We start from the raw sequence: 23,805 nt of genomic DNA, 5'->3' as shown, positions 1-23,805 counted from the left end.
ATGGTAAAGAGGATTTCGAAATTCCAAACAGGAAGTATTGGTAAGTTAAATCGACACTAATTTCTTATGTAATTGGTATTTAAGTTATAAATAGTACTAATTACAATCGTCTAAAAAGGGAAAAATAAATTAAAATTAATCTGAAATTAGGAAATTTTATATTCGTATAGTTTATCATTTTATGATTTAAAAAATTTGTTACGAGCCGAGTTACCTTTTATTACGCAACTCTAAAATTGGAATATGATTGGCCGGATTCTCTTTAGTTAAATCCTTTAAGAAGGAAGCGGGAAGGTTTAAATAAAAGATTATTAATTTCCGATACAACGGAAGGGAAACCCGCTCAAAGGAAGAATAATTATTAGTTCTTCCTTCGAAGGTAAAACCCTGTAAATTTATTAATATGATAAAATACAAGCTGACTAAGGAGTTTAGAAAACAACCTTTCAAGTCAGAGTCAAGATTAGAACTAACTTAGAGAGTTTTTGGTCCAGCGGAGTCGCTCTCCGCTTTTGGGTCCATTTTGAATTTGTGCGCATGCTTCACTATGGAGCGTATTCGCTACTCCTATACGTGTATCACTTCACTAACACTTATCACATCGTTCTTAAAATCTTAAGTGTTACTTATACGTTCACACATACATAAGAGAGATTATACATATTCTCTCCCATCATACAACATACTATTTATTAAAATATAATAAACATTAATCATCACAACATTACATGGTTAATCCATAATTATATTATTATAATATAATTATAATAATATTAAATTATAATATTCTGATAATCAATTATTAATTAATTAACAATATTAATAACGCTTACATACAAATGTGTAAATATACTAAAACATGTGCATAAACAATTATTCAATTATTTATTGCTTTCTTATACAAAGCATTTCTGTTGTAGACTTTCGTCTATTGTTTAGCCCGTACGCGACTTTTCTATTGAAGGTAGTAAAAGTCCGTGTCTGGTCAACATGTGTTTAGTGTCCCTTTTTTTTATAGAAAGGATCACATTTTTTCAAGTGGTTTTTATGACGTTCTAGGATTACATTTTAGAATTGAAATAAGAGGAAATATGTGAATATATTTTCTCTTATTTATTTGTACTGATTTACGACATTTCTCTTTTAATCTTTTATGTTGCTAAAAGAAATACGATATACAAATAAACTTTAAAGTTCAACAGAAATACTTTAGAATTAGTCATGCTATTTCCTTTATGTAAAAACTCTATTTTATTTATTATGAGAAAATGTTAAGAGTATTATAAAATGTTTTATAATGACACTTATTTTAGGTTATTTAAATCGTAACTTTAATCATATCGTATCGTTCATTCGATACATCGAAATGATTCGAGCGAGAATATAGTCGCTCGTTACAAATTGCATACATACACATACTTTCTAATTGGTGGAATTCTTGTCCAGTTCAAAAATGTAAATCCACATGTCCACATTGTGGACATAAACTAACCTCAAATAAGTTATAATAATAATAATGTTCGACAATAACAACAATTTTGTATAAAAATAAAATATTAAGTAATTTATAAAATCAGTGTTTGAAAAAGTAATTAAGGTAAGTAATAAGGTACTAATTTATATATAAATACCAATTTTATTAAATTGACGTTTTCGGAAATGAGACAAAAACTTTTGTTTCATAATTATAACTTTTTAACTAAATTAACGTTTATTTATTATTGTTATCAATTATTTTACCAATTAATTAAAACTGTTTGTTATAAACTTAAAAATGTATAGGGTCAGTTGGAGTAAATGAGGACAAGAGGTTTTGGAGCTTAATTTACAGTTTGAAAATTAAGTTCAATGTCAATATTTTAACCTAAGATCACCTGCAAGAGGTTTTGAGTACTGCCAAGCTTTTATCTTGACAATTGGCAGCAAGATAAAAAAAGTTATCGTTCAATGAAGAAAAACTTGAAAATCAAAGTCAAACTGTTTCAGTATTTTGTCTCGCATTTCAAAGAAAAGAGACTTAAAAATCATACTAAATTTTTTTCTTATTCCTTATGACTCCTATAACAGAAATTCACTTCAATTTTTGATTTTTGTCAATTTGGGTAATAATGACAAGCTGTCCCCATTTACCCCAAAAATTTGAAAACTCAGGGTAAATGGGGACAGCTTATCAATAACAACTTAAAAAAATAAAAACCCTTAAATATTACCTTTTAAAGGAAGAAACTTACGTGATTTGTGAAAAATAGCGATTTTGTCCCCATTTACCCCAACTGACCCTATTTTTATAAATGACTTTTTTGAGCTATATAATTTAAAACATGTCTTTTTATTTAGATGAACCGAGGCATTGTGATGATGCGATCTTTGATTTCAAATTTTCGAAGTCAAAATTATAGCACTCTACCTAAAGAAGCTATAATATATTTAGATAAAGAAACGATTGTTTGCTGGCATCCAGAGCAACCTTTTCCGTATAAATATTCAAGACCTTTACCCAAAGAAAGAATACCAAAAACAATGTTACAAATTGGTAGACAAGAAATAAATGAAGCATATGAACTTAAAACAGAACAACAAATAGCAGATGAACTTGCTCAATTAACACAAACAACAAAACATAGATGGTTCCCAAGAAGTAGAGATAAAAAAGCTAAGAAAACACCACGTGAAAGAAAATATATGTAAAGTTTTCATCATTTATAGTTGCATAAATTTTTCTATTATTATTATTGTTTATAATTAATGTAGTATCAGTAAATAAAATTTATTATTAAAAAAAAAAGAAGAAATTTGTTTTGTTCAAATTTCTTATAGTTTTATTTCAAGTCTCTTATTTTATTAGTAAATACAATTAAATTTATATAATTTCTTTTTTTTACGTATAAAATCACAATGTTTTCGAACATTTTCGATATTTTATGAATTGCACTTATTTAATATAATTTCCCTAAAAGTAATATACAATGTTAATTTTAAAAAAATCTCATAAAATATAATTTAATTTTAAATTTCTACACGCATAAAATCATCGGAAATATGTAATAATTAACTCAATTTTTTAGAGTCATTTGTCCTATAGTTTTAATATACAGAGTTTGAGATCATTTTCTTTTAATACTTCATATTAAAAAAGTCAGCCTTGTAAAAATACTAAGAAAATTATCTTATTATTAATTATATTTCTATAAATGTTCTGGAAAAAGATGTCGTTCTCCTTCCACCATTAATATCTCCATAGCATTGTAAAGTAAATATTTTCCCAAATCGCATTTTTCTTTATTTGTCCAAGTTGCTACTTTGCCATAGTATTCACCACTTTTACAATTAGCTAATTTTTCAAGACCCAAAGCAGCAATCATTGACGCTTCTCTTGTATAAGCCTCTACTGGAATGGTATTATGAAATATATGTAAAACAACGACTCCTTGCTTTTCATTCCAAATGTCAATAATTTTTTTTATCTTTTTACTCGACGTCTCAACTTTATTTGAAACCCATAAATGAAATGCATCATATAAATGAGAATAGGGTCTTGATTGTTTTCCTTTTCCAATATAAAAAATTGCCGACAAAAATGTTTCCCATTGTTCTTGTAAAGAAAGACTTGTTCTTCGATTTGGAAGATCCCTTGTGATTCTTGAATCCAACAATAGATAATTAAAACAAGTTTTTGTTAATCCTTCACGCCATTTACGAGAAGGATCGGGTCTAGCAAACTCCTCAAATATTTTAATTTCTCGATCTCTATAAGATTGCAAATCTTTTTGCCAATTTAATGAAATTAAACTTGGTCTAATAGAATGAATTTCATGTTTCTCAGATAAATTTTCATGATATGGTTCATTTTTGAAATTTTGTCTCATATTTTCCAATTTCATTAAACGTTTTAAATATACTTTATGAGTGGAATTTGTTATTGGACCTGGATTTTCTCCTAATTTTTGAAGCCTCTCGCGAAGAGTTTGCTTGTCGATAAGTAACATTTCCTGTGGAAGACTTGAAACTGTAATGAAAATTAAATTTTTCCTTTTATAAATTACTAAAAAGCTTATAATACGTCCAGAGAAAAGATATATTTGTATCGAAGCCAAATAAATATTTATTTGTTTCCATTAAATTTTATTTGTGATAAATAAATTTTTTTATTTAAAACAAATAAAAAGTTATTAGACTCTGAGACAAATATATTTTTATTTGCTTCAAATATACGCAAATATAAGATTTCTCTGAGTGTAGGTCCATAAACAAAAAATTTAAATTTCCCATAGAAGTTTTAGATTTTTTTTGTATTTAAATTTTTTGAAAATAAAATTAATTTATTAATTATTTTATAATTTTATTTAAATTGATGTAGATATCTTATTTTTTTGACTAAAATGTGAAACGCCTAATTTTTGTTTAATCTTTACGTATAAGTAATTTTGGAGCATCCATAATTTAATCATATGTAATTTATTAATGCGTTATTTATATTTATTCATTTATTTGATCAATTAAAGTATTAATTTAAATATCTTACCGGATTCAGCAGTAGAACAAGTGTAAAATGATGTTAGCTCTTCTTTATTAATCATTACACTGCAAACAAAGAAATCTTAAATGAATTAATTTTATACATATTTATCGATATTAAAAAATTAAATTGTAACGGCGAATATTTAGAATTAAACTCTAAATAATTATAAAGTACTAAAGAAATGAAAATTTATAAGATTATTTTTACCTCATATAATAAAAAACAATTGCATTAATTTAAAATACTACTATCAGAATTATACTGAAAAAAAAGAAGTCAAACAGTACCGTATTTACATTTCTTATCGCTTATCGCTTCACATTAAATAAAAAGTAACTATATTGAAATTTTCTCGTTTATGCTTACTAATGACATTATTTTTTTTTTTTAATTCACTTTTTTTTTAAAGAAGAAATCATTTTGACTTAGAAGCGTCGAATTTTTATTTATTTTATTTTTTAATTTTATTATTTAATAATTGCAATTTTTATTTAATTTAAAATTTTAATATTAAATTCAATTAGACACTCTAATTTTGAAAAATAATATTTGAAGAAAAATATCCTTACCAGGATGGAGTAATACAAAGTCTACGTTCCATTAAGACAACTCCTTCCTCAAAATCTTTGTATTTATATTCTTCTTCAAGACTTACAAAAGTTTCATTAACTTGTCTGAAATAATTAAATAAAATCAAATGAATCTAAATTTAATTAAATTTAGAAAATCACTAACTTAGTGATTACATTTATAGATTTTACTTATGTTTATAGTGAGAATTCAAGTATAAATATTACCTGTTCATAAGACTTCTTTCCGTGAGATCGGTAGTAATGAAACTATTTTTGCTTTCTCTAAAAGAATTTTTACAATTTTCAATATTATCATTAGTTTCACTTTGATTAAAAGATAACAAAGATTGTTGGGAATGATAAGATTTAATTTGTTCTTGACAATCAACTATACTATCACTTTGAGAATCATTGCTATCTAATTTGTATTTTATATTACTTATTTCCTCAGTTGAATTAAATATTTTTAATTTTGTTCGTGAACTAGAATCACTTATATTGGATGTCATATTTTCTAGAGATGTATTAAATTTAGTTTCGTTAGTATTGTTTAGAGAGTTTGAAACATTTTGTTTGAAATTTTCAATTACTTTTGTATTGTGAATGTCATTATTGTTTGATAATGAGTCAAAATCATCAGTAATATAATCTTCTAATTTCATTGCAACATTCTTTAATTGCATTATTTTACTCGATGCACTATAAATACCACTCGATTCTTCTGTATCTTTTTTCTTGTAACCAGAATTAATTTTTCTCTCCATGTTAAATGGCTTTTTAAAAAGTGGCGATGATTCTTGTTCTTGTGAAATTTTATTTTGAAAATTTCTTGGAAGTGATTTTGAGGTTTCAGCAATTTTTTGACAGTGTTTCTTATAAGTTTGACTAATTAATCCACAAGGTGTTCGTGATATTATTTTTTTAAATGGATTTTTAACTATTGTGGGAGTTGATTTTTTTCCAAATATTGGTATTTTTGATAATTTTTTTTTCTTATCAGAATTTGAAGCGATGGCACAATTTGGTGATTTAGTAATAATTGAATCGTTTAAAGAATTTAAAGAATTTTTCTCAAATAATAAAGATTTTTCTATGGTTTTGTCATTTTTCAATCGAGTGAGAATATTACAGTTTGGACTCTTACTGACAATGGAGTTATCAAGAATATTGCTATCTTTTTCAATTAAGGGTGTTTTTATTCTCTGTTTGTCAGATTTTAAAAGATGTTCATGTGAGATCGTTTCTTCTTTTAATTTGTTCTTTAATCTTCCTCTAATTAAATTCTTAGAAAATTCATTTTGCTTATTTGTTGCTTGATTTGACATTCGAAAATTTTTTGGAATTAATTGTATTCTTTTTTCAAATAAAGAAGTGTCAGAATTATGTGTATTGTCAGTTTTGGTAATATCGTTAGAAACAGTTGTAGAAAGATGAGATATTAATTGACTGACAAGAAGTTTCTCTTCTTTATATTTAGTTTCAATTTCATTCGACGGTTTTTTATTCTCTTTTCGATTTCTTCTATTCGATATATATTCTTCATTTAAAATCAACTGACAATCGGAAGAGGTTGAGTTGTTTGTTGATTTAATATTAATTTCAAGAACATTCTCTGGTGAAATATTAAAAGTGCCAGTTGTTTGTTCGTCAGTTACTACATATTCGGCTACTAAATTTTTGTTATTAATTAAAACTTTTTCTGAAAAGAGAAAAAAATATTAATAAAGTTTAGAATAATTGTTTTATATAAGAATATTTTGTAGATTAGAAAAAAAATTACCAAGTGCTATGTCGTATTTGATTTCTTCTTCCTCTCCTTCTTCGTCATTCATGGAATCATCACAATATTTACGAAGAACACTAACAGCATTATAGTGTGCTCCATCGAAAGCAAAATGAAATGGACTGTATCCTTCATTATCGAGATATAATGGATCTCCACCATTTAATAAAAGTAATTCGAGAATATTACATCGACCCCATGCAGCGGCTATGTGAACAGGAGTTAAACCCTCAATAGATCTGAAAGTAAATTTATTTGTTTTTTAAATTAATTAATTTAGAATATATTTAAAATTAGAGTGTAGAATTTTAAATATAAATTGTTGAGAATTAAAGGAAAACTTTTTCGAGCTATTCTATACCTTATATTTGGATTTCCTCCGTGACGTAAAAATAATTTAGTTACTTCCTCGGCAAACGATTCAGAGGGATTTCCAATTGCTAAATGAAAAGGTGTGATTCCAAAAATTGGTATGAAAGTGTTAGGATCTGCTTCTTTATTGTCCAGGAGTGTCGTCACCTGACTTAATTAAAATCTTAATAAATAAATATTTTGAAATAATAATTTTTTTATAATAAAAAAAAGTCTTATATTAACTTTCTTATTTCTGTAATTAAAACAAATACTATTCGATTTGTATCCAATTTTTGTAATTTTTTTTTTTTAATTTAAATTTATTCATACAAGAAACCCCTTCACGTAAATAAATATAACCTAAAATATAGAATAATTTAACGAATTTCGATTTAAATTTTTCATAAAGAATATTATTTTTCAAAATCAATTTAGTGATTATTATCAACCACTGTTATTATTATTCATTTCACTTTGAAGAGAAATAAAATCCTTTTGTTAAAAAATAATAGTACATTTGAAAGCAACAAGTTAGTAAAATTTAAATTATTCTTTAATAATACTTACTTTATATTATTATCCTCAACTCCATCGCACAATGAAGAGGCAAGAAAAAGTTCTTTTTTTGCTTTTGGTGTAGCAAACATTGTTTTAAGTAGTAATTATAGTTAGAAAATTAAAATATATATACAAATTTTTATTCGAAATACACAAAGACACAAACGGTTGGTCGTTGGTCTCGCGTTGTAAACAAAAAAAAGAAAGGTTAGTTTAGTAAGGTGTGATTTCGACAAAGTTTTATTTTTCCATGCCCGTGAAGTTAGCACCACAACTTAATGAAAATCAATTTTTTTTTATTTTAAACGTTTGTTGGTCGTTTGATAGTGTTTGATAGTTGATATTTAACGTTTGATAGTAATAATTAGAAAAAATAAACATAAATCAAATTTTGGTGTGCTATTTTCACAGTGCACCCCAAATTCAAAAAAATACTAATTTTTCATTTGTAAACGTTTGTTGGTTGTTTGATAGAGATTGATAGTCAATTCTGAACGTTTGATAGTTGAAATAATAATAAATATAAACATTATCAAAAACATCTATCCATGTCGCATCCCTCCATATGCGCATGCGCAAAACATACTTTCGCGGCATTTTCAAAAAACAGAAACAAATTTTCATCTTCGATTTTAGAAACAAAATGTAATACTTCAAATTTTTATTCATATATCATACAATTAAATACTCTCCTTTCAAAAATTGAACAAATTGAATAATTGTCAAATTTTAATTCCAATCGTTTGTAGGCAGTTTAATATTGATTAATGGTAGACTAATATCGTTTGATAGTGATTGATAGTTCATTATTTTCGTTTGATAGAGATTTAAAATTGACTAAAATCATTTGATAGTAATTGATAGTTGATTATTTTCCTTTGATAGTGATTTATAATTGATAATTAAAGTTCAATAGAGATTTATAATTGACTAAAATCGTTTGATAGTGATTGATAGTTGATTCTTATTGTTTGATAGCGACTAAAATCGTTTGATAGTGATTGATAGTTAATTATTATCGTTTGATAGTGAATAATAATTGACTGAAATCGTTTGATAGTTAATTATTATTGGCTAATATCTTTTGATAGTGATTTACAGTTGGCATAAATCGTTTGATAGTGAATAATAATTGGCTGAAATCGTTTGATAGTGATTGATAGTTGGCTAACATCGTTTGATAGTGATTGAAAGTTGATTATTTTTCTTTGATAGTGATTTATAATTGACTAAAATCGTTTAATATCGATTGATAGTTGATTATTATCGTTTGATAGTGATCTATAATTGACTAAAATCGTTTGTTAGTGAATAATAATTGGCTGAAATCGTTTGATAGTTAATTATTATTGGCTAATATCGTTTGATAGTGATTTATAGTTAATTATTGTCGTTTAATAGTGACTTATAATTGACTAAAATCGTTTGATAGTGAATAATAATTGGCTGAAATCGTTTGATAGTGATTTATAATTGACTAAAATCATTTGATAGTGAATAATAATTGGCTGAAATCGTTTGATAGTGATTGATAGTTGGCTAAAATCTTTTGATATCGATTGATAGTTGATTATTATCGTTTGATAGTGATCTATAATTGACTAAAATCGTTTGTTAGTGAATAATAATTGGCTGAAATCGTTTGATAGTTAATTATTATTGGCTAATATCGTTTGATAGTGATTTATAGTTAATTATTGTCGTTTAATAGTGACTTATAATTGACTAAAATCGTTTGATAGTGAATAATAATTGGCTGAAATCGTTTGATAGTGATTTATAATTGACTAAAATCATTTGATAGTGAATAATAATTGGCTGAAATCGTTTGATAGTGATTGATAGTTGGCTAAAATCTTTTGATATCGATTGATAGTTGATTATTATCGTTTGATAAAGATCTATAATTGACTAAAATCGTTTGTTAGTGAATAATAATTGGCTGAAATCGTTTGATAGTTAATTATTATTGGCTAATATCGTTTGATAGTGATTTATAGTTAATTATTGTCGTTTAATAGTGACTTATAATTGACTAAAATCGTTTGATAGTGAATAATAATTGGCTGAAATCGTTTGATAGTGATTTATAATTGACTAAAATCATTTGATAGTGAATAATAATTGGCTGAAATCGTTTGATAGTGATTGATAGTTGGCTAAAATCTTTTGATATCGATTGATAGTTGATTATTATCGTTTGATAGTGATCTATAATTAAATGATTGAACGAACTTACCTTAAGTGATGTTCAATCGCAATTGTATAAGCCGCCTCGTCCGAATAGATCAAATACGTAGTCACGTAGTACTGATTGTTCCGCCACAGTAATTTTAAAAACAAGAGTTTTTCGCGCCGCCTATAGGTGTCGTGCTTCGTGCTGCTTGCTGAACTGCCATTATATTTTAAAGTTGAACAAAATCGCTTAGGGGTTAATGAATTGGTTTACCTGTTTATTCTTTTTGGGTTGGGTGGGTGTGATTAATTCGGACGAGGCGGCTTATACAATTGCGATTGAACATCACTAAGGTAAGTTCGTTCAATCATTTAATTGTATTACGCCGCCTCGTCCTTCTAGATCAAATACGTAGATGTTTAAAGCGTGGAGCGATTTTGTGTTATTATATTTATTATAGCAACAATATCATTCAACGAGTGATGAACAAAAGTTTAGTTTATTGGAAGAAAAACTTATAGTGCTTGAGAGAAATAAGACATTAGGAATAGAAAAATAAAAAATTCAAGGGTAATATAATTTTTCAGTTTTGAATGACGGCTGCTGCGAACGATTCTGACTGTATTAACGGACGATTGTAAAATCTTCCAAATACTGAAGAATTAGCGGTCCATCCCGCTGCTTTCCTTATAATTTCAATATTAATCCCACGTCTTGCTGCGGCTGATGTCGATGCGTGCCTAGTGCTGTAGGCTGTGAAGATGTCGGTATTGATACCACTCTTATTGAGTGTATCTTTGATCCATCGACTTATGCTTGCTGTTGTCGCGGCCTGGTGGGGTTTTTTATATGTGAGCAAGAGGTAACCCTTGGTTTTGTCGCCTTTTCTTATTTTTTCCGTTTTTTGTATATAAGTGCGAAGTACTCCTGCTGCACACAATTCCGGTTGATTTTCAAACGAGGGTATTTCAAGGAGCGGTTGGTATCTCGTTCTGCCTGTTGTCTTCAGTCGGTCTGTAATTTTGATTTGGATAGGTTCTCTCTCTAGATTAATATTTTCTAAACGGATCGCCTTCAATGTTTGGATTCTTTGAGCCGTGATGAGAGATAGAAGAGTCGTTAACTTCATGGTCAACTTTTCCAAGGTTAAGGTATCGTTTGGATACAAGGTTGACAAATATTGAAGAACAAGTTGAGGGTCCCAGGTCGCATCGTACCTAGACTGTGATGGTTTGGTCGTGTGTACGCCTTTAAAAAATCTAGTGATGCTGGGATCTTTGCCGATTTTATTGTCCATTAGCAGAGATACTGCTGATCGGTAAACGTTCAGCGTACTATATGAGCGAGTGGTTCTCGCAGTCTCAGTGAAGAATTGTAAGGCAGCTGGAGTTGAGTCGCAAAAAATGTCGAGATTATTTCTTTGGCAGAATTCCCACCAAAGTTTGATGGGTTTGCTATATTGTTGTATAGTCTTTGGTGACAGGGAATTTAACATCATTTCAGCGGCCTCCTGAGATGCTCCTTTTTTCATGAACGCTTCCCGGATAAGAGTATCGCTACCAGGGAAAGCGATTGGTGAAGCGGGTGCGTTTTCCTGTGAGGAGAAGATAAAAGACTTTTATTAGGTTTGAAAACAATGGATTTTTCGACAGCTAGTGACATTAGAAGTGGGTACCAGGGTTGAGTAGGCCAATCAGGCACCACCACAACACCTTCTGCTTTATCAATTTGAATTTTTTGTACAACTCTTAGTAATAGTGCAAAAGGAGGGAAAGCGTAGAAAAAGTGACAACCCCATTTCATGGTGAATGCGTCTATGGTAACGGAATCGGGGTCTCTTAGCCATGATACGTATTTTTTGCATTTAGCGTTAACGCTTGATGCGAATAAATCAATTTCAAATGTTCCAAATCTTTTTTCAATTTTTTTGAATGCCCAGTCAGCCAATTCCCACTCAGTCTCTTGAGGGAGGGTTCTGGATAATTCGTCAGCGTCCTTATTTTCTTTGGATGGAATGTACGAAGAAAATATCCATAGATTTCTAACTTCGCACCATTCCCAAATCTCGCGGGCAAGTTGTGTTAATCGGGGGTACTGTATTCCTCCCATTCTATTTACGTATGCTATGGATGTCGTGTTATCCATGCGTAGAAGGATCTCACAATTATTGTTTTGTTTAGCAAAACACTTCAGGCCCATAAATGCTGCTTTTAATTCCAGTGCATTTATGTGAAGTTTCTGCTCTTCGATGCTCCACAGTCCCCTAGCTTTCTCACCCTCACAGAAAGCTCCCCAGCCAGTCAAGGATGCGTCGCTAAAAATCTCTTTGGTAAATTTAAATTCGCGAATTGGGTGAGACGATTTCTTTGCTTTGTGCGCCCACCATTCTAGGTCTGACTGTATTAAATTAGAAAGAGTTATTCGAGCATTGTAATTATTGTTTGAATTATCTAATGCTAAGTATTTTTCACGCTCTAACCTCTTCGTATACAGCCAACCGTATTGAACTGCGGGACACGCAGCAACTAAAACGCCAATCAATTGTGCCAATTCCTGTATTTTACAAACTTTGTTTATTACAAATCTGTTAACTAACTGAGAGATAGACTTCCGTTTTTTTTCAGTTAGTTCTAAGCAAAAATTTTTACTGTCGATAACCACTCCTAAAAAAATACAAGTTTGTGATGGAATTAACTGACTTTTACTTTCGCTGATTATAAAGCCAAGTGATTCCAGCAAAGTTCGAACTATGAAAATATTTTGCCTGCATTCGGCTTCGGTTTTAGCAATAATTAATACGTCGTCTAAGTATATGACTAGAATGATACCTTGGCTTCTTAGTTTTTGCACTACCGGTTTGAGGAGTTTAGTGAACACAAACGGTGCAGTGCAAAGACCAAAAGGCAAACATTTAAATTCGTAATCGACATTTCGAAATGAGAAACGGAGGAATTTTTGATGTTCGTTTGTAATAGGGACCATGAGATAAGCATCCTTCAAATCCATTACAGCCATGAAGGAGCCTTGGTTTATAAGCCGTAAGGCAGTTTTCATGTCTTCGATTTTAAAGTGGGAGGTCGTTATAAACTTGTTTAATTTTTTTAAATTAAGAATGAAGCGATCCTCGCCACTAGATTTTTCTCTTAAAAAATGTGATGACAAAAATTCTCCCTTACATGGCTTGCAAGGAGCCACCGCACTTATTTTTTGGAGTTGAAGGATAGCCTGAGCTGTCCTTGCATTTTCCTCAATCGAGAGTTCAGGCTCTGATGGACGTTGTGTTTGAGTGGGTATGTCGTCAAAGGGTATTTTGTAACCTTTAACGCATTCAAGAATTGATCGGTCGGTTGTCACTTTCCCCCACTCTTTACTAAAAAATCGCAGGCGACCTGCGGTTTTACTTACCACTAATTCTTCCCTCGTCTCGATGTCTGGCTCCGACTGCTGCGATATCCCTGGCCCCCCCTCTTCAAGCTCGAGTATGATTTTTTGGAGGGGCCCCTCCAGTTTAAATTTTTTGATGACGAATATCCGGCAGCCTTGTCCCTGTTCTGATGACTGGCCCTTGTTGAAGTCTGTGATGCTGGATTTTTCGAAATTTCTTTTGTTGATTTTTCAACTTCTTTGGCAGATTTTAATTTTTCTGCAAAATTTTCGCCGAACAACGATGTGTCGACGTTCGATTCTTCAGCAATCTTTTTTAGTATTAAACTGAAGGAAGGTATTATAAAACTCCTGCGAGTTATTGACAGGTCGTGTTGCAAGTCGGTCATAATTTTACCTGCGTCGCAAAGAGTAGTAAAAATCAAGGCCAAAGTACCTGAATTTAGTTCCTTCTCGCCTTTATTTGCATCTAAAATTTGATGAAGTACATTTCCGAGAGCACTGATGGAAGCACTGAGTTTATTTTGAGCTAATACTTGATATGTATCTTTTTTCAGTGCGGTAGTACTCATTCCGGTTTTTATTTCCGCATTTAATCGAGGCGCACCCATCATTTGGCAATTTTCTGCGATAGGATATTTTTTAATTAGGTCTTTAATGCTTTCCTTGGGCAAACCGACTTTCAAAATTTTTGACCACATTTCCGCAATTGAATTGTGGATTGGTGCACTAAATTGAATTTCCTCTTGCGCGCCCTCTCCTAACAATTTTAGAAAGCTGTCTTCGTTTGTTACCGACTCAGCCCCGGCGTCGCTTGGGTTAACCTTTTTTGTCGCATTTTCAGGTGTTTTTGATATGGACCTAGATCGAGTTTTTTTAGAACGTGACACGTCTCTCGGATCGTGCTCATTGTTCTCACCATTTCCAGTTTTCTTGTGTAGCGTTCCTCGCGGGAGACGCTTTTCACTAATATTTCTGGAATGTCTGAATTCACGGTCGCGGTCTTGTTGATCACGACTCAGACTCCTTTCGCCTCTGACATTTGACGTGTCTCTCGGACCACGTTCATTGCGAGGACTTCGAGATAGGCTTCGGGAAAAACTTCGGGAAGGGCTTCTAGTTACCTTTTCAGTGTTGCGACTGCTGTTTGACGCTGAGCTGGAGGTAGATGCCGAGGATGACGTACTGCTTTCACGATATCGATGAGAACGCTTCAATTTTTTCATCTTTTTTTCGAGTTTTTTCATTTTTTGTCGAAATACTTTCGATGAAGAATGCTTCCTCTTTTTGCGGCGATGTTCCTGACGGTCTCTTGGTGAACTTTTCTCTGATGAAGATGACATTATCGTTTTCGTTATTTTAACGCGATGATGCGCGGAACGCACAGAACAACATAATGGCAGTTCAGCAAGCAGCACGAAGCACGACACCTATAGGCGGCGCGAAAAACTCTTGTTTTTAAAATTACTGTGGCGGAACAATCAGTACTACGTGACTACGTATTTGATCTAGAAGGACGAGGCGGCGTAATACAATTGACTAAAATCGTTTGTTAGTGAATGATAATTGGCTGAAATCGTTTGATAGTTAATTATTATTGGCTAATATCGTTTGATAGTGATTTATAGTTAATTATTGTCGTTTAATAGTGACTTATAATTGACTAAAATCGTTTGATAGTGAATAATAATTGGCTGAAATCGTTTGATAGTTAATTATTATTGGCTAATATCGTTTGATAGTGATTTATAGTTAATTATTGTCGTTTAATAGTGACTTATAATTGACTAAAATCGTTTGATAGTGAATAATAATTGGCTGAAATCGTTTGATAGTGATTTATAATTGACTAAAATCATTTGATAGTGAATAATAATTGGCTGAAATCGTTTGATAGTGATTGATAGTTGGCTAAAATCGTTTGATATCGATTGATAGTTGATTATTCTCGTTTGATAGTGATCTATAATTGACTAGAATCGTTTGTTAGTGAATAATAATTGGCTGAAATCGTTTGATAGTTAATTATTATTGGCTAATATCGTTTGATAGTGATTGATAGTTGATTATTATCGTTTGATAGTGATTTACAATTGACTAAAATCGTTTAATAGTGATTGATAGTTGATTATTATTGATTGATAATGATTTATAATTAATTATTATAGTTTGATAGTGATTTACAATTTACTTAAATCGTTTGATAGTGATTAATAGTTAATTATTTTCGTTTGAATGTGATATACAATAGACTAGAATCGTTTGATAATGATTGATAGTTGATTTTTAACGCTTGATAGTGATGTATAATTGACTAGAATAGTTTGATAGTCTTTGATAGTTAAGATTCAAGGTTTGATAGAAATAATTAGTAAAAATATTTTACACACAAAAATTGTGTGTCATTTTCACAAAGCACCCCAATTTCAATAAATTATTGATTTTCCTTTTACAATCGTTTGTTAGACGATTGATAGCAATTGATAGTATATTTTAAACGTTTGATAGTCCAAATTAAATTAGATATTAAGGTACGCTCTCACCTTTTGCTTGCATGCACGCATGCAGAAGTTGTTAATTATAGATCACTATCAAACGATAATAATCAACTATCAATCGATATCAAAAGATTTTAGCCAACTATCAATCACTATCAAACGATTTTAGCCAATTATTATTCACTATCAAATGATTTTAGTCAATTATAAGTCACTATTAAACGACAATAATTAACTATAAATCACTATCAAACGATATTAGCCAATAATAATTAACTATCTAACGATTTCAGCCAATTATTATTCACTATCAAACGATTTTAGTCAATTATAAGTCACTATTAAACGACAATAATTAACTATAAATCACTATCAAACGATATTAGCCAATAATAATTAACTATCTAACGATTTCAGCCAATTATTATTCACTATCAAACGATTTTAGTCAATTATAAGTCACTATTAAACGACAATAATTAACTATAAATCACTATCAAACGATATTAGCCAATAATAATTAACTATCAAACGATTTCAGCCAATTATTATTCACTAACAAACGATTTTAGTCAATTATAGATCACTATCAAACGATAATAATCAACTATCAATCGATATCAAAAGATTTTAGCCAACTATCAATCACTATCAAACGATTTCAGCCAATTATTATTCACTATCAAACGATTTTAGTCAATTATAAGTCACTATTAAACGACAATAATTAACTATAAATCACTATCAAACGATATTAGCCAATAATAATTAACTATCAAACGATTTCAGCCAATTATTATTCACTATCAAACGATTTCAGCCAATTATTATTCACTATCAAATGATTTTAGTCAATTATAAATCACTATCAAACGATTTCAGCCAATTATTATTCACTATCAAACGATTTTAGTCAATTATAAGTCACTATTAAACGACAATAATTAACTATAAATTACTATCAAACGATATTAGCCAATAATAATTAACTATCAAACGATTTCAGCCAATTATTATTCACTATCAAACGATTTTAGTCAATTATAAGTCACTATTAAACGACAATAATTAACTATAAATCACTATCAAACGATATTAGCCAATAATAATTAACTATCAAACGATTTCAGCCAATTATTATTCACTATCAAACGATTTTAGTCAATTATAAGTCACTATTAAACGACAATAATTAACTATAAATCACTATCAAACGATATTAGCCAATAATAATTAACTATCAAACGATTTCAGCCAATTATTATTCACTAACAAACGATTTTAGTCAATTATAGATCACTATCAAACGATAATAATCAACTATCAATCGATATCAAAAGATTTTAGCCAACTATCAATCACTATCAAACGATTTCAGCCAATTATTATTCACTATCAAATGATTTTAGTCAATTATAAATCACTATCAAACGATTTCAGCCAATTATTATTCACTATCAAACGATTTTAGTCAATTATAAGTCACTATTAAACGACAATAATTAACTATAAATCACTATCAAACGATATTAGCCAATAATAATTAACTATCAAACGATTTCAGCCAATTATTATTCACTATCAAACGATTTTAGTCAATTATAAGTCACTATTAAACGACAATAATTAACTATAAATCACTATCAAACGATATTAGCCAATAATAATTAACTATCAAACGATTTCAGCCAATTATTATTCACTATCAAACGATTTTAGTCAATTATAAGTCACTATTAAACGACAATAATTAACTATAAATCACTATCAAACGATATTAGCCAATAATAATTAACTATCAAACGATTTCAGCCAATTATTATTCACTATCAAACGATTTTAGTCAATTATAGATCACTATCAAACGATAATAATCAACTATCAATCGATATCAAACGATTTTAGTCAATTATAAATCACTATCAAAGGAAAATAATCAACTATCAATCACTATCAAACGATGTTAGCCAACTATCAATCACTATCAAACGATTTCAGCCAATTATTATTCACTATCAAACGATTTTAGTCAATTATAAGTCACTATTAAACGACAATAATTAACTATAAATCACTATCAAACGATATTAGCCAATAATAATTAACTATCAAACGATTTCAGCCAATTATTATTCACTATCAAACGATTTTAGTCAATTATAAGTCACTATTAAACGACAATAATTAACTATAAATCACTATCAAACGATATTAGCCAATAATAATTAACTATCAAACGATTTCAGCCAATTATTATTCACTATCAAACGATTTTAGTCAATTATAAGTCACTATTAAACGACAATAATTAACTATAAATCACTATCAAACGATATTAGCCAATAATAATTAACTATCAAACGATTTCAGCCAATTATTATTCACTATCAAACGATTTCAGCCAATTATTATTCACTATCAAATGATTTTAGTCAATTATAAATCACTATCAAACGATTTCAGCCAATTATTATTCACTAACAAACGATTTTAGTCAATTATAGATCACTATCAAACGATAATAATCAACTATCAATCGATATCAAACGATTTTAGTCAATTATAAATCACTATCAAAGGAAAATAATCAACTATCAATCACTATCAAACGATGTTAGCCAACTATCAATCACTATCAAACGATTTCAGCCAATTATTATTCACTATCAAACGATTTATGCCAACTGTAAATCACTATCAAAAGATATTAGCCAATAATAATTAACTATCAAACGATTTCAGTCAATTATTATTCACTATCAAACGATAATAATTAACTATCAATCACTATCAAACGATTTTAGTCGCTATCAAACAATAAGAATCAACTATCAATCACTATCAAACGATTTTAGTCAATTATAAATCTCTATTGAACTATAATTATCAATTATAAATCACTATCAAAGGAAAATAATCAACTATCAATTACTATCAAATGATTTTAGTCAATTTTAAATCTCTATCAAACGAAAATAATGAACTATCAATCACTATCAAACGATATTAGTCTACCATTAATCAATATTAAACTGCCTACAAACGATTGGAATTAAAATTTGACAATTATTCAATTTGTTCAATTTTTGAAAGGAGAGTATTTAATTGTATGATATATGAATAAAAATTTGAAGTATTACATTTTGTTTCTAAAATCGAAGATGAAAATTTGTTTCTGTTTTTTGAAAATGCCGCGAAAGTATGTTTTGCGCATGCGCATATGGAGGGATGCGACATGGATAGATGTTTTTGATAATGTTTATATTTATTATTATTTCAACTATCAAACGTTCAGAATTGACTATCAATCTCTATCAAACAACAAACAAACGTTTACAAATGAAAAATTAGTATTTTTTTGAATTTGGGGTGCACTGTGAAAATAGCACACCAAAATTTGATTTATGTTTATTTTTTCTAATTATTACTATCAAACGTTAAATATCAACTATCAAACACTATCAAACGACCAACAAACGTTTAAAATAAAAAAAAATTGATTTTCATTAAGTTGTGGTGCTAACTTCACGGGCATTATTTTTCCGCAGGTTCATTTCTCCACAGCTTTAGGCTGTGTTTACATGACTACGTTTTGCATTGAACAATTATTTGTATTCCTAGCATCAAAACTCGATTCGATTTTGTTTTCGGTAAAAAAAAATTTCTGAGAAAAGAATAGCACGAAGTAAGAATAAGGAGTCTTCACTCCATGCGTGGATTGAAGGAAAAATGTTCCCAAATCTGGTACATAGTGTTCTAAAGACAGTAAATTACGTCAAGAAGAGAAAGAAGATTACGGTAATTTACCGGTAAATTACCGGATCGTTTTTTCTCTGAGAATTTATGAGAATTTTTACTTGTACTTTTATCCTTGTCTGACACGTGCGTTGTCATGACAACGTGTATGACGAGGATAAAAGTACAGACATATGTTCCTGACTGTACAATTATTATTATAATGAAAAATATCTTTGTTACAATATATAATATATATATTAATATATTAATATTGATATAATATTACATTATTATATTAAATCAGGTACATTTATATGCCTGCACTTTTATCCTTGTCTAACACACATGTTGCCATGACGACGCACGTGTTAGACAAGGATAAAAGTGCAGGCATACATACCCGACTGTCATCTTGTCAGTAAGAACACAGAGAAAATTAGGGTGCAGTCCCATGGAGCAGATTAGACGTTGACCAATAAAAAAACAGTCTCTAACGGAAATGCAAAATTTGCCGCGAGAGACTAACTTTTGATTGGCTGAAATCTATTCTGCTAATCTGCTCCATGGGACTGCACCCTTACAGTCTATTATATTCATTGTTCAAATTATTCATTTAATAACATGTCGGTCGTTTATTTATAACTTACATACTATAAAAATACATATTTAAATTTAAAAAAGGCAATTATCAATCACTTAAATGAATATTCTCATAAATTCTCTTTTTTTCGGTAATTTACCGCAATTTTCTTTCTTACATTCTCAGGTTTCAATTTTACCGAGAATTTTAAAACACTACTGGTACAAGCATTCCGGAAAATTAGAATAGTCGGAGGTGGCGTTCGTAACGGGAAAAACCTTAAACTATTGATTTCCCTAATTAAAGTCGTCTGCTATTTTTGAAAAGTATATTATAAAATCACATAATTTCATATTTTTGAAAAATTAAGTAATTGAATAAATAGTAAATGTTAAATATATGAAATAATATTTGTATTTAAAAAGTCATTTACAAATTAATTAATTTTATTAATTTTAATGAAGTTCTTTAAAAATTCACTAACTTTAAACTTCTTTTTAATACACATTCTTTAACAATCAACTATTGTTTTTTTTGTTTTTACAGTAATCTGTATCTATTTAATTGTATAAAAAAGTTTCCATTAAAAATCTATTAAAATTGAATTAATTCAATATAAGAATCTTTCGAATATATGACTTTTCCGAATATCAATTATTTTTAAAATTATTAAAATTCTTTATAAAAGCAAATGTAATAAAAATGTTTTTAATCATATTTAAATAAAATTCAATAATTTAAAACATTTTAAAAACTCTTCAAATTGTCATAAATCACACCTGTTTACAGTGAAATTGCCAATCGTACGAAATATTTTTTTTATTAATAGGTGTTTTTTAAGTAAGAAAAACATATTTTTGGATATTTTTTTCCTTCGTGCAATTTTGCTGAATCTAAAAAAACACATTTTCGAGGTGTGACGTTACTTAAATTCACCTGTAGGAAAATTAGTTTGTCCAAAAAAAATAATATACCATTGGAAAGGTATTATTAAACTATACCTTTCGAAATTTCGTCGTACTGTAAAAACAATAATTGATTGTTAAAGAATGTGTATTAAAAAGAAGTTTAAAGTTAGTGAATTTTTAAAGAACTTCATTAAAATTAATAAAATTAATTAATTTGTAAATGACTTTTTAAATACAAATAATATTTCATATTTAACATTTACTATTTATTCAATTACATAATTTTTCAAAAATATGAAATTATGTGATTTTATAATATACTTTTCAAAATAAATAGCAGACGACTTTCATTAGGGAAATCAATAGTTTAAGGTTTTTCCCGTTACGAACGCCACCTCCGACTATTCTAATTTTCCGGAATGCTTGTACCATAGTTGGGGACATTTTTCCTTCAAAGTGAAGACTCCTTATTCTTACTTCGTGAAGAATAGTTACCAGTCTAACAATAACAAGAATCACCTAACCTTTTTTACTTCTGATTCTGACAAATGATGTATAACCTTCATAACTTTTGTTTATTAAATTTATAATCAATCTACGATTATTATAATACAAAGTAAAGTGAATGTTTCTTAACATCTATAATAAAAACGAAAAATTTTAAAATGAATATAGTTGAAAAAGTTACTGCTGAATTTGCCCAGGCATCTATTTATGACTTTGATGCCAACGAACTCTACTTTCCCAACATGTGTCATGTTTGTCAGTGTTACGGCGAAAATGCTGTTAATTTAAAAAGATGTAGTGCTTGCGAAATGATATCTTACTGTTGTGAAGAGCATCAAATAAAAGATTGGCAAAATCATAAACAATTTTGCAAAGTAATACGTCAAATAAAAAATGAATGGGGTGTTGATAATATATTTAAATCACTAAAAAGCACGTACGCAAAAGAATCGTTACACACTTTGAAGAATTTTGAAGATAAAATGATTTATTACGAATCATTATTTGCTGTGAATAAATGTTTATTAACTAGAAGTATGGAATTACTACAGAGAAAATTAAAAAAAATTGAATTTGAAATGATTCAATTTCCAAGGGTTTGTGCTGTTTGCTATGAAAGTAAACAAGAATTATTGACAAATTGCAAAAAATGTCCTCAATCTAGTTTTTGCAAAGAACATTTAAATGATCCTAGTCATAAAAGTGAGTGTATGAAATTTATATCTTGTTTCAATTCACAAATTAATGAAGGTCTCGATGATACTTGTACAATATTGTCTAATGTTATGAACAATATGACATCACCTTTTTATCCGAAAGTTAAAAAATTACCCGATTCTATTACACAATTTTTGGAAACACGTTTGTCATTAGATTTAGCAACATTAAAAATTAGCAACACCTTGTTTACAGAAGAAATGAAATCAATATATAATCCCGTTTTATCAAATCGCTATTCCTGGCCATTTACATTACTTTATGCCATTGAAAAATTGGGTCTTCATTTACATTCAATGGTGATTCATGTTATTGGATCAGCAATATTGGAATTATTTGCTGATTGGGAAATGATATTTCATTTTTTACCACAAATGCGTGAAATTAAAGTAATTCTCATTGGTCCTGAACTGATGGTAGTTGATAGAAAAATACAAGAAGTTTGTGATCTCTGCAAGAAAAAGAAAAAGAAACTAATATTTGAAAAGATAAAAACTATGTATGATAAATATTGTATTGAAAAAAGTTACTTCAATCCTGATATGATTGTCTGTTTTAATCCAGGATTTCATGTTTATGAAACATGGCATAAATCCGTAAAGTTATTCAATAAAGTTCAATGTCCATTATTGGTAACAGCATTAAATACAACTGAAGGATTATTAGATAAAAGTTATATTGATTTACTATTTCCTTCAGCAAAATGTATTTATAATGATATCAATCCATTTGCAAGCATTCAGTATTCGAGGGAGTATATCCTTCTTCCTATTGCTGTCAAAAATCAATTCATGATACTTTACGAATTTCTCGATTCGAAAGAAGATTAATCCGAATAATGTATAGGCAATCTTTCTCAAATGAACAACATTAAAATTTAATTTACGGTGAGTATATTTAAAAATATATATTTTTCTTTTAATTTATAAAAACTTATAAATTACTTATAATATATATTCTTTTTTTTCCAGTACATAATTTACAATCTGGAATTATGACCATTTTATAATAAATGATACGTAACATATTTATGAGGACTTATGCGGAAAAAGATGAATACTTTTCATTTGAAATTTTGAAAAATAATTACATCATTTTTTTTTTTTTAATTTTTTGTTCGATATTAGTCTAAATAAAGCTTATGTTTCTTAAAAGTTTTAGTACCAAGAAATTTGTACTTTTATAACAAAAATAAACATGATATTAAATAAACATTTTTTAAAATAAATTATACTAACTTGTTATTTTAATGATTAACTGTAAGTTCTTACTCTCAGATAGAAAGAAATTTCAATATTTATTTATAAATATTACATTTATTTTTTTTATAATCATGAATTTGTAATAAAGCAAATTAAAGGTTTTGTTTATAATTGAATTTGAATTTACCTCTGTGAGTAAAGCACGGTTTATACAAACAGAGATTCAGAAAATTCTTTGCCTTCCGATAGGCTGGTAATATTTCCGTAAAAATTACCAGCCTATCAGAAAACACATTTCTAAATAATATA

General features: G+C 28.7%; 3 protein-coding genes across 3 annotated transcripts; 2 read left to right on the top strand and 1 right to left on the bottom strand.

The window, feature by feature from the left end:
• The first annotated feature begins 1,438 nt into the window (after positions 1 to 1,438).
• On the top strand, positions 1,439 to 2,792 carry LOC127278702 (39S ribosomal protein L42, mitochondrial). Its single transcript, XM_051300526.1, has 2 exons — positions 1,439 to 1,597; positions 2,338 to 2,792. Exon 2 carries the CDS (start codon positions 2,338 to 2,340, stop codon positions 2,686 to 2,688), a length of 351 nt encoding a protein of 116 aa, XP_051156483.1. The 5' UTR covers positions 1,439 to 1,597; the 3' UTR covers positions 2,689 to 2,792.
• LOC127278701 (uncharacterized) lies at positions 2,793 to 8,207 on the bottom strand. The gene is made up of 7 exons (XM_051300524.1): positions 7,796 to 8,207; positions 7,236 to 7,397; positions 6,872 to 7,113; positions 5,317 to 6,790; positions 5,089 to 5,193; positions 4,523 to 4,581; positions 2,793 to 4,006 (listed from the first exon to the last, which is right to left on the bottom strand). The coding sequence occupies exons 1-7, from the start codon at positions 7,873 to 7,875 to the stop codon at positions 3,186 to 3,188; spliced, it is 2,943 nt and encodes a 980-aa protein (XP_051156481.1). The 5' UTR covers positions 7,876 to 8,207; the 3' UTR covers positions 2,793 to 3,185.
• A 13,387-nt stretch (positions 8,208 to 21,594) lies between these two features.
• LOC127278700 (uncharacterized) lies at positions 21,595 to 23,508 on the top strand. The gene is made up of 2 exons (XM_051300523.1): positions 21,595 to 23,181; positions 23,266 to 23,508. The coding sequence occupies exon 1, from the start codon at positions 21,736 to 21,738 to the stop codon at positions 23,122 to 23,124; it is 1,389 nt and encodes a 462-aa protein (XP_051156480.1). The 5' UTR covers positions 21,595 to 21,735; the 3' UTR covers positions 23,125 to 23,181; positions 23,266 to 23,508.
• The last annotated feature ends 297 nt before the right edge of the window (positions 23,509 to 23,805 follow it).

This window comes from Leptopilina boulardi, unplaced genomic scaffold (assembly GCF_019393585.1).
Source record: "Leptopilina boulardi isolate dan_hultmark-lab unplaced genomic scaffold, ZJU_Lbou_2.1 LbouV2_210, whole genome shotgun sequence".
NCBI lineage: Eukaryota > Metazoa > Arthropoda > Insecta > Hymenoptera > Figitidae > Leptopilina > Leptopilina boulardi.
This window is presented reverse-complemented; position numbering and strand designations above follow the sequence as displayed.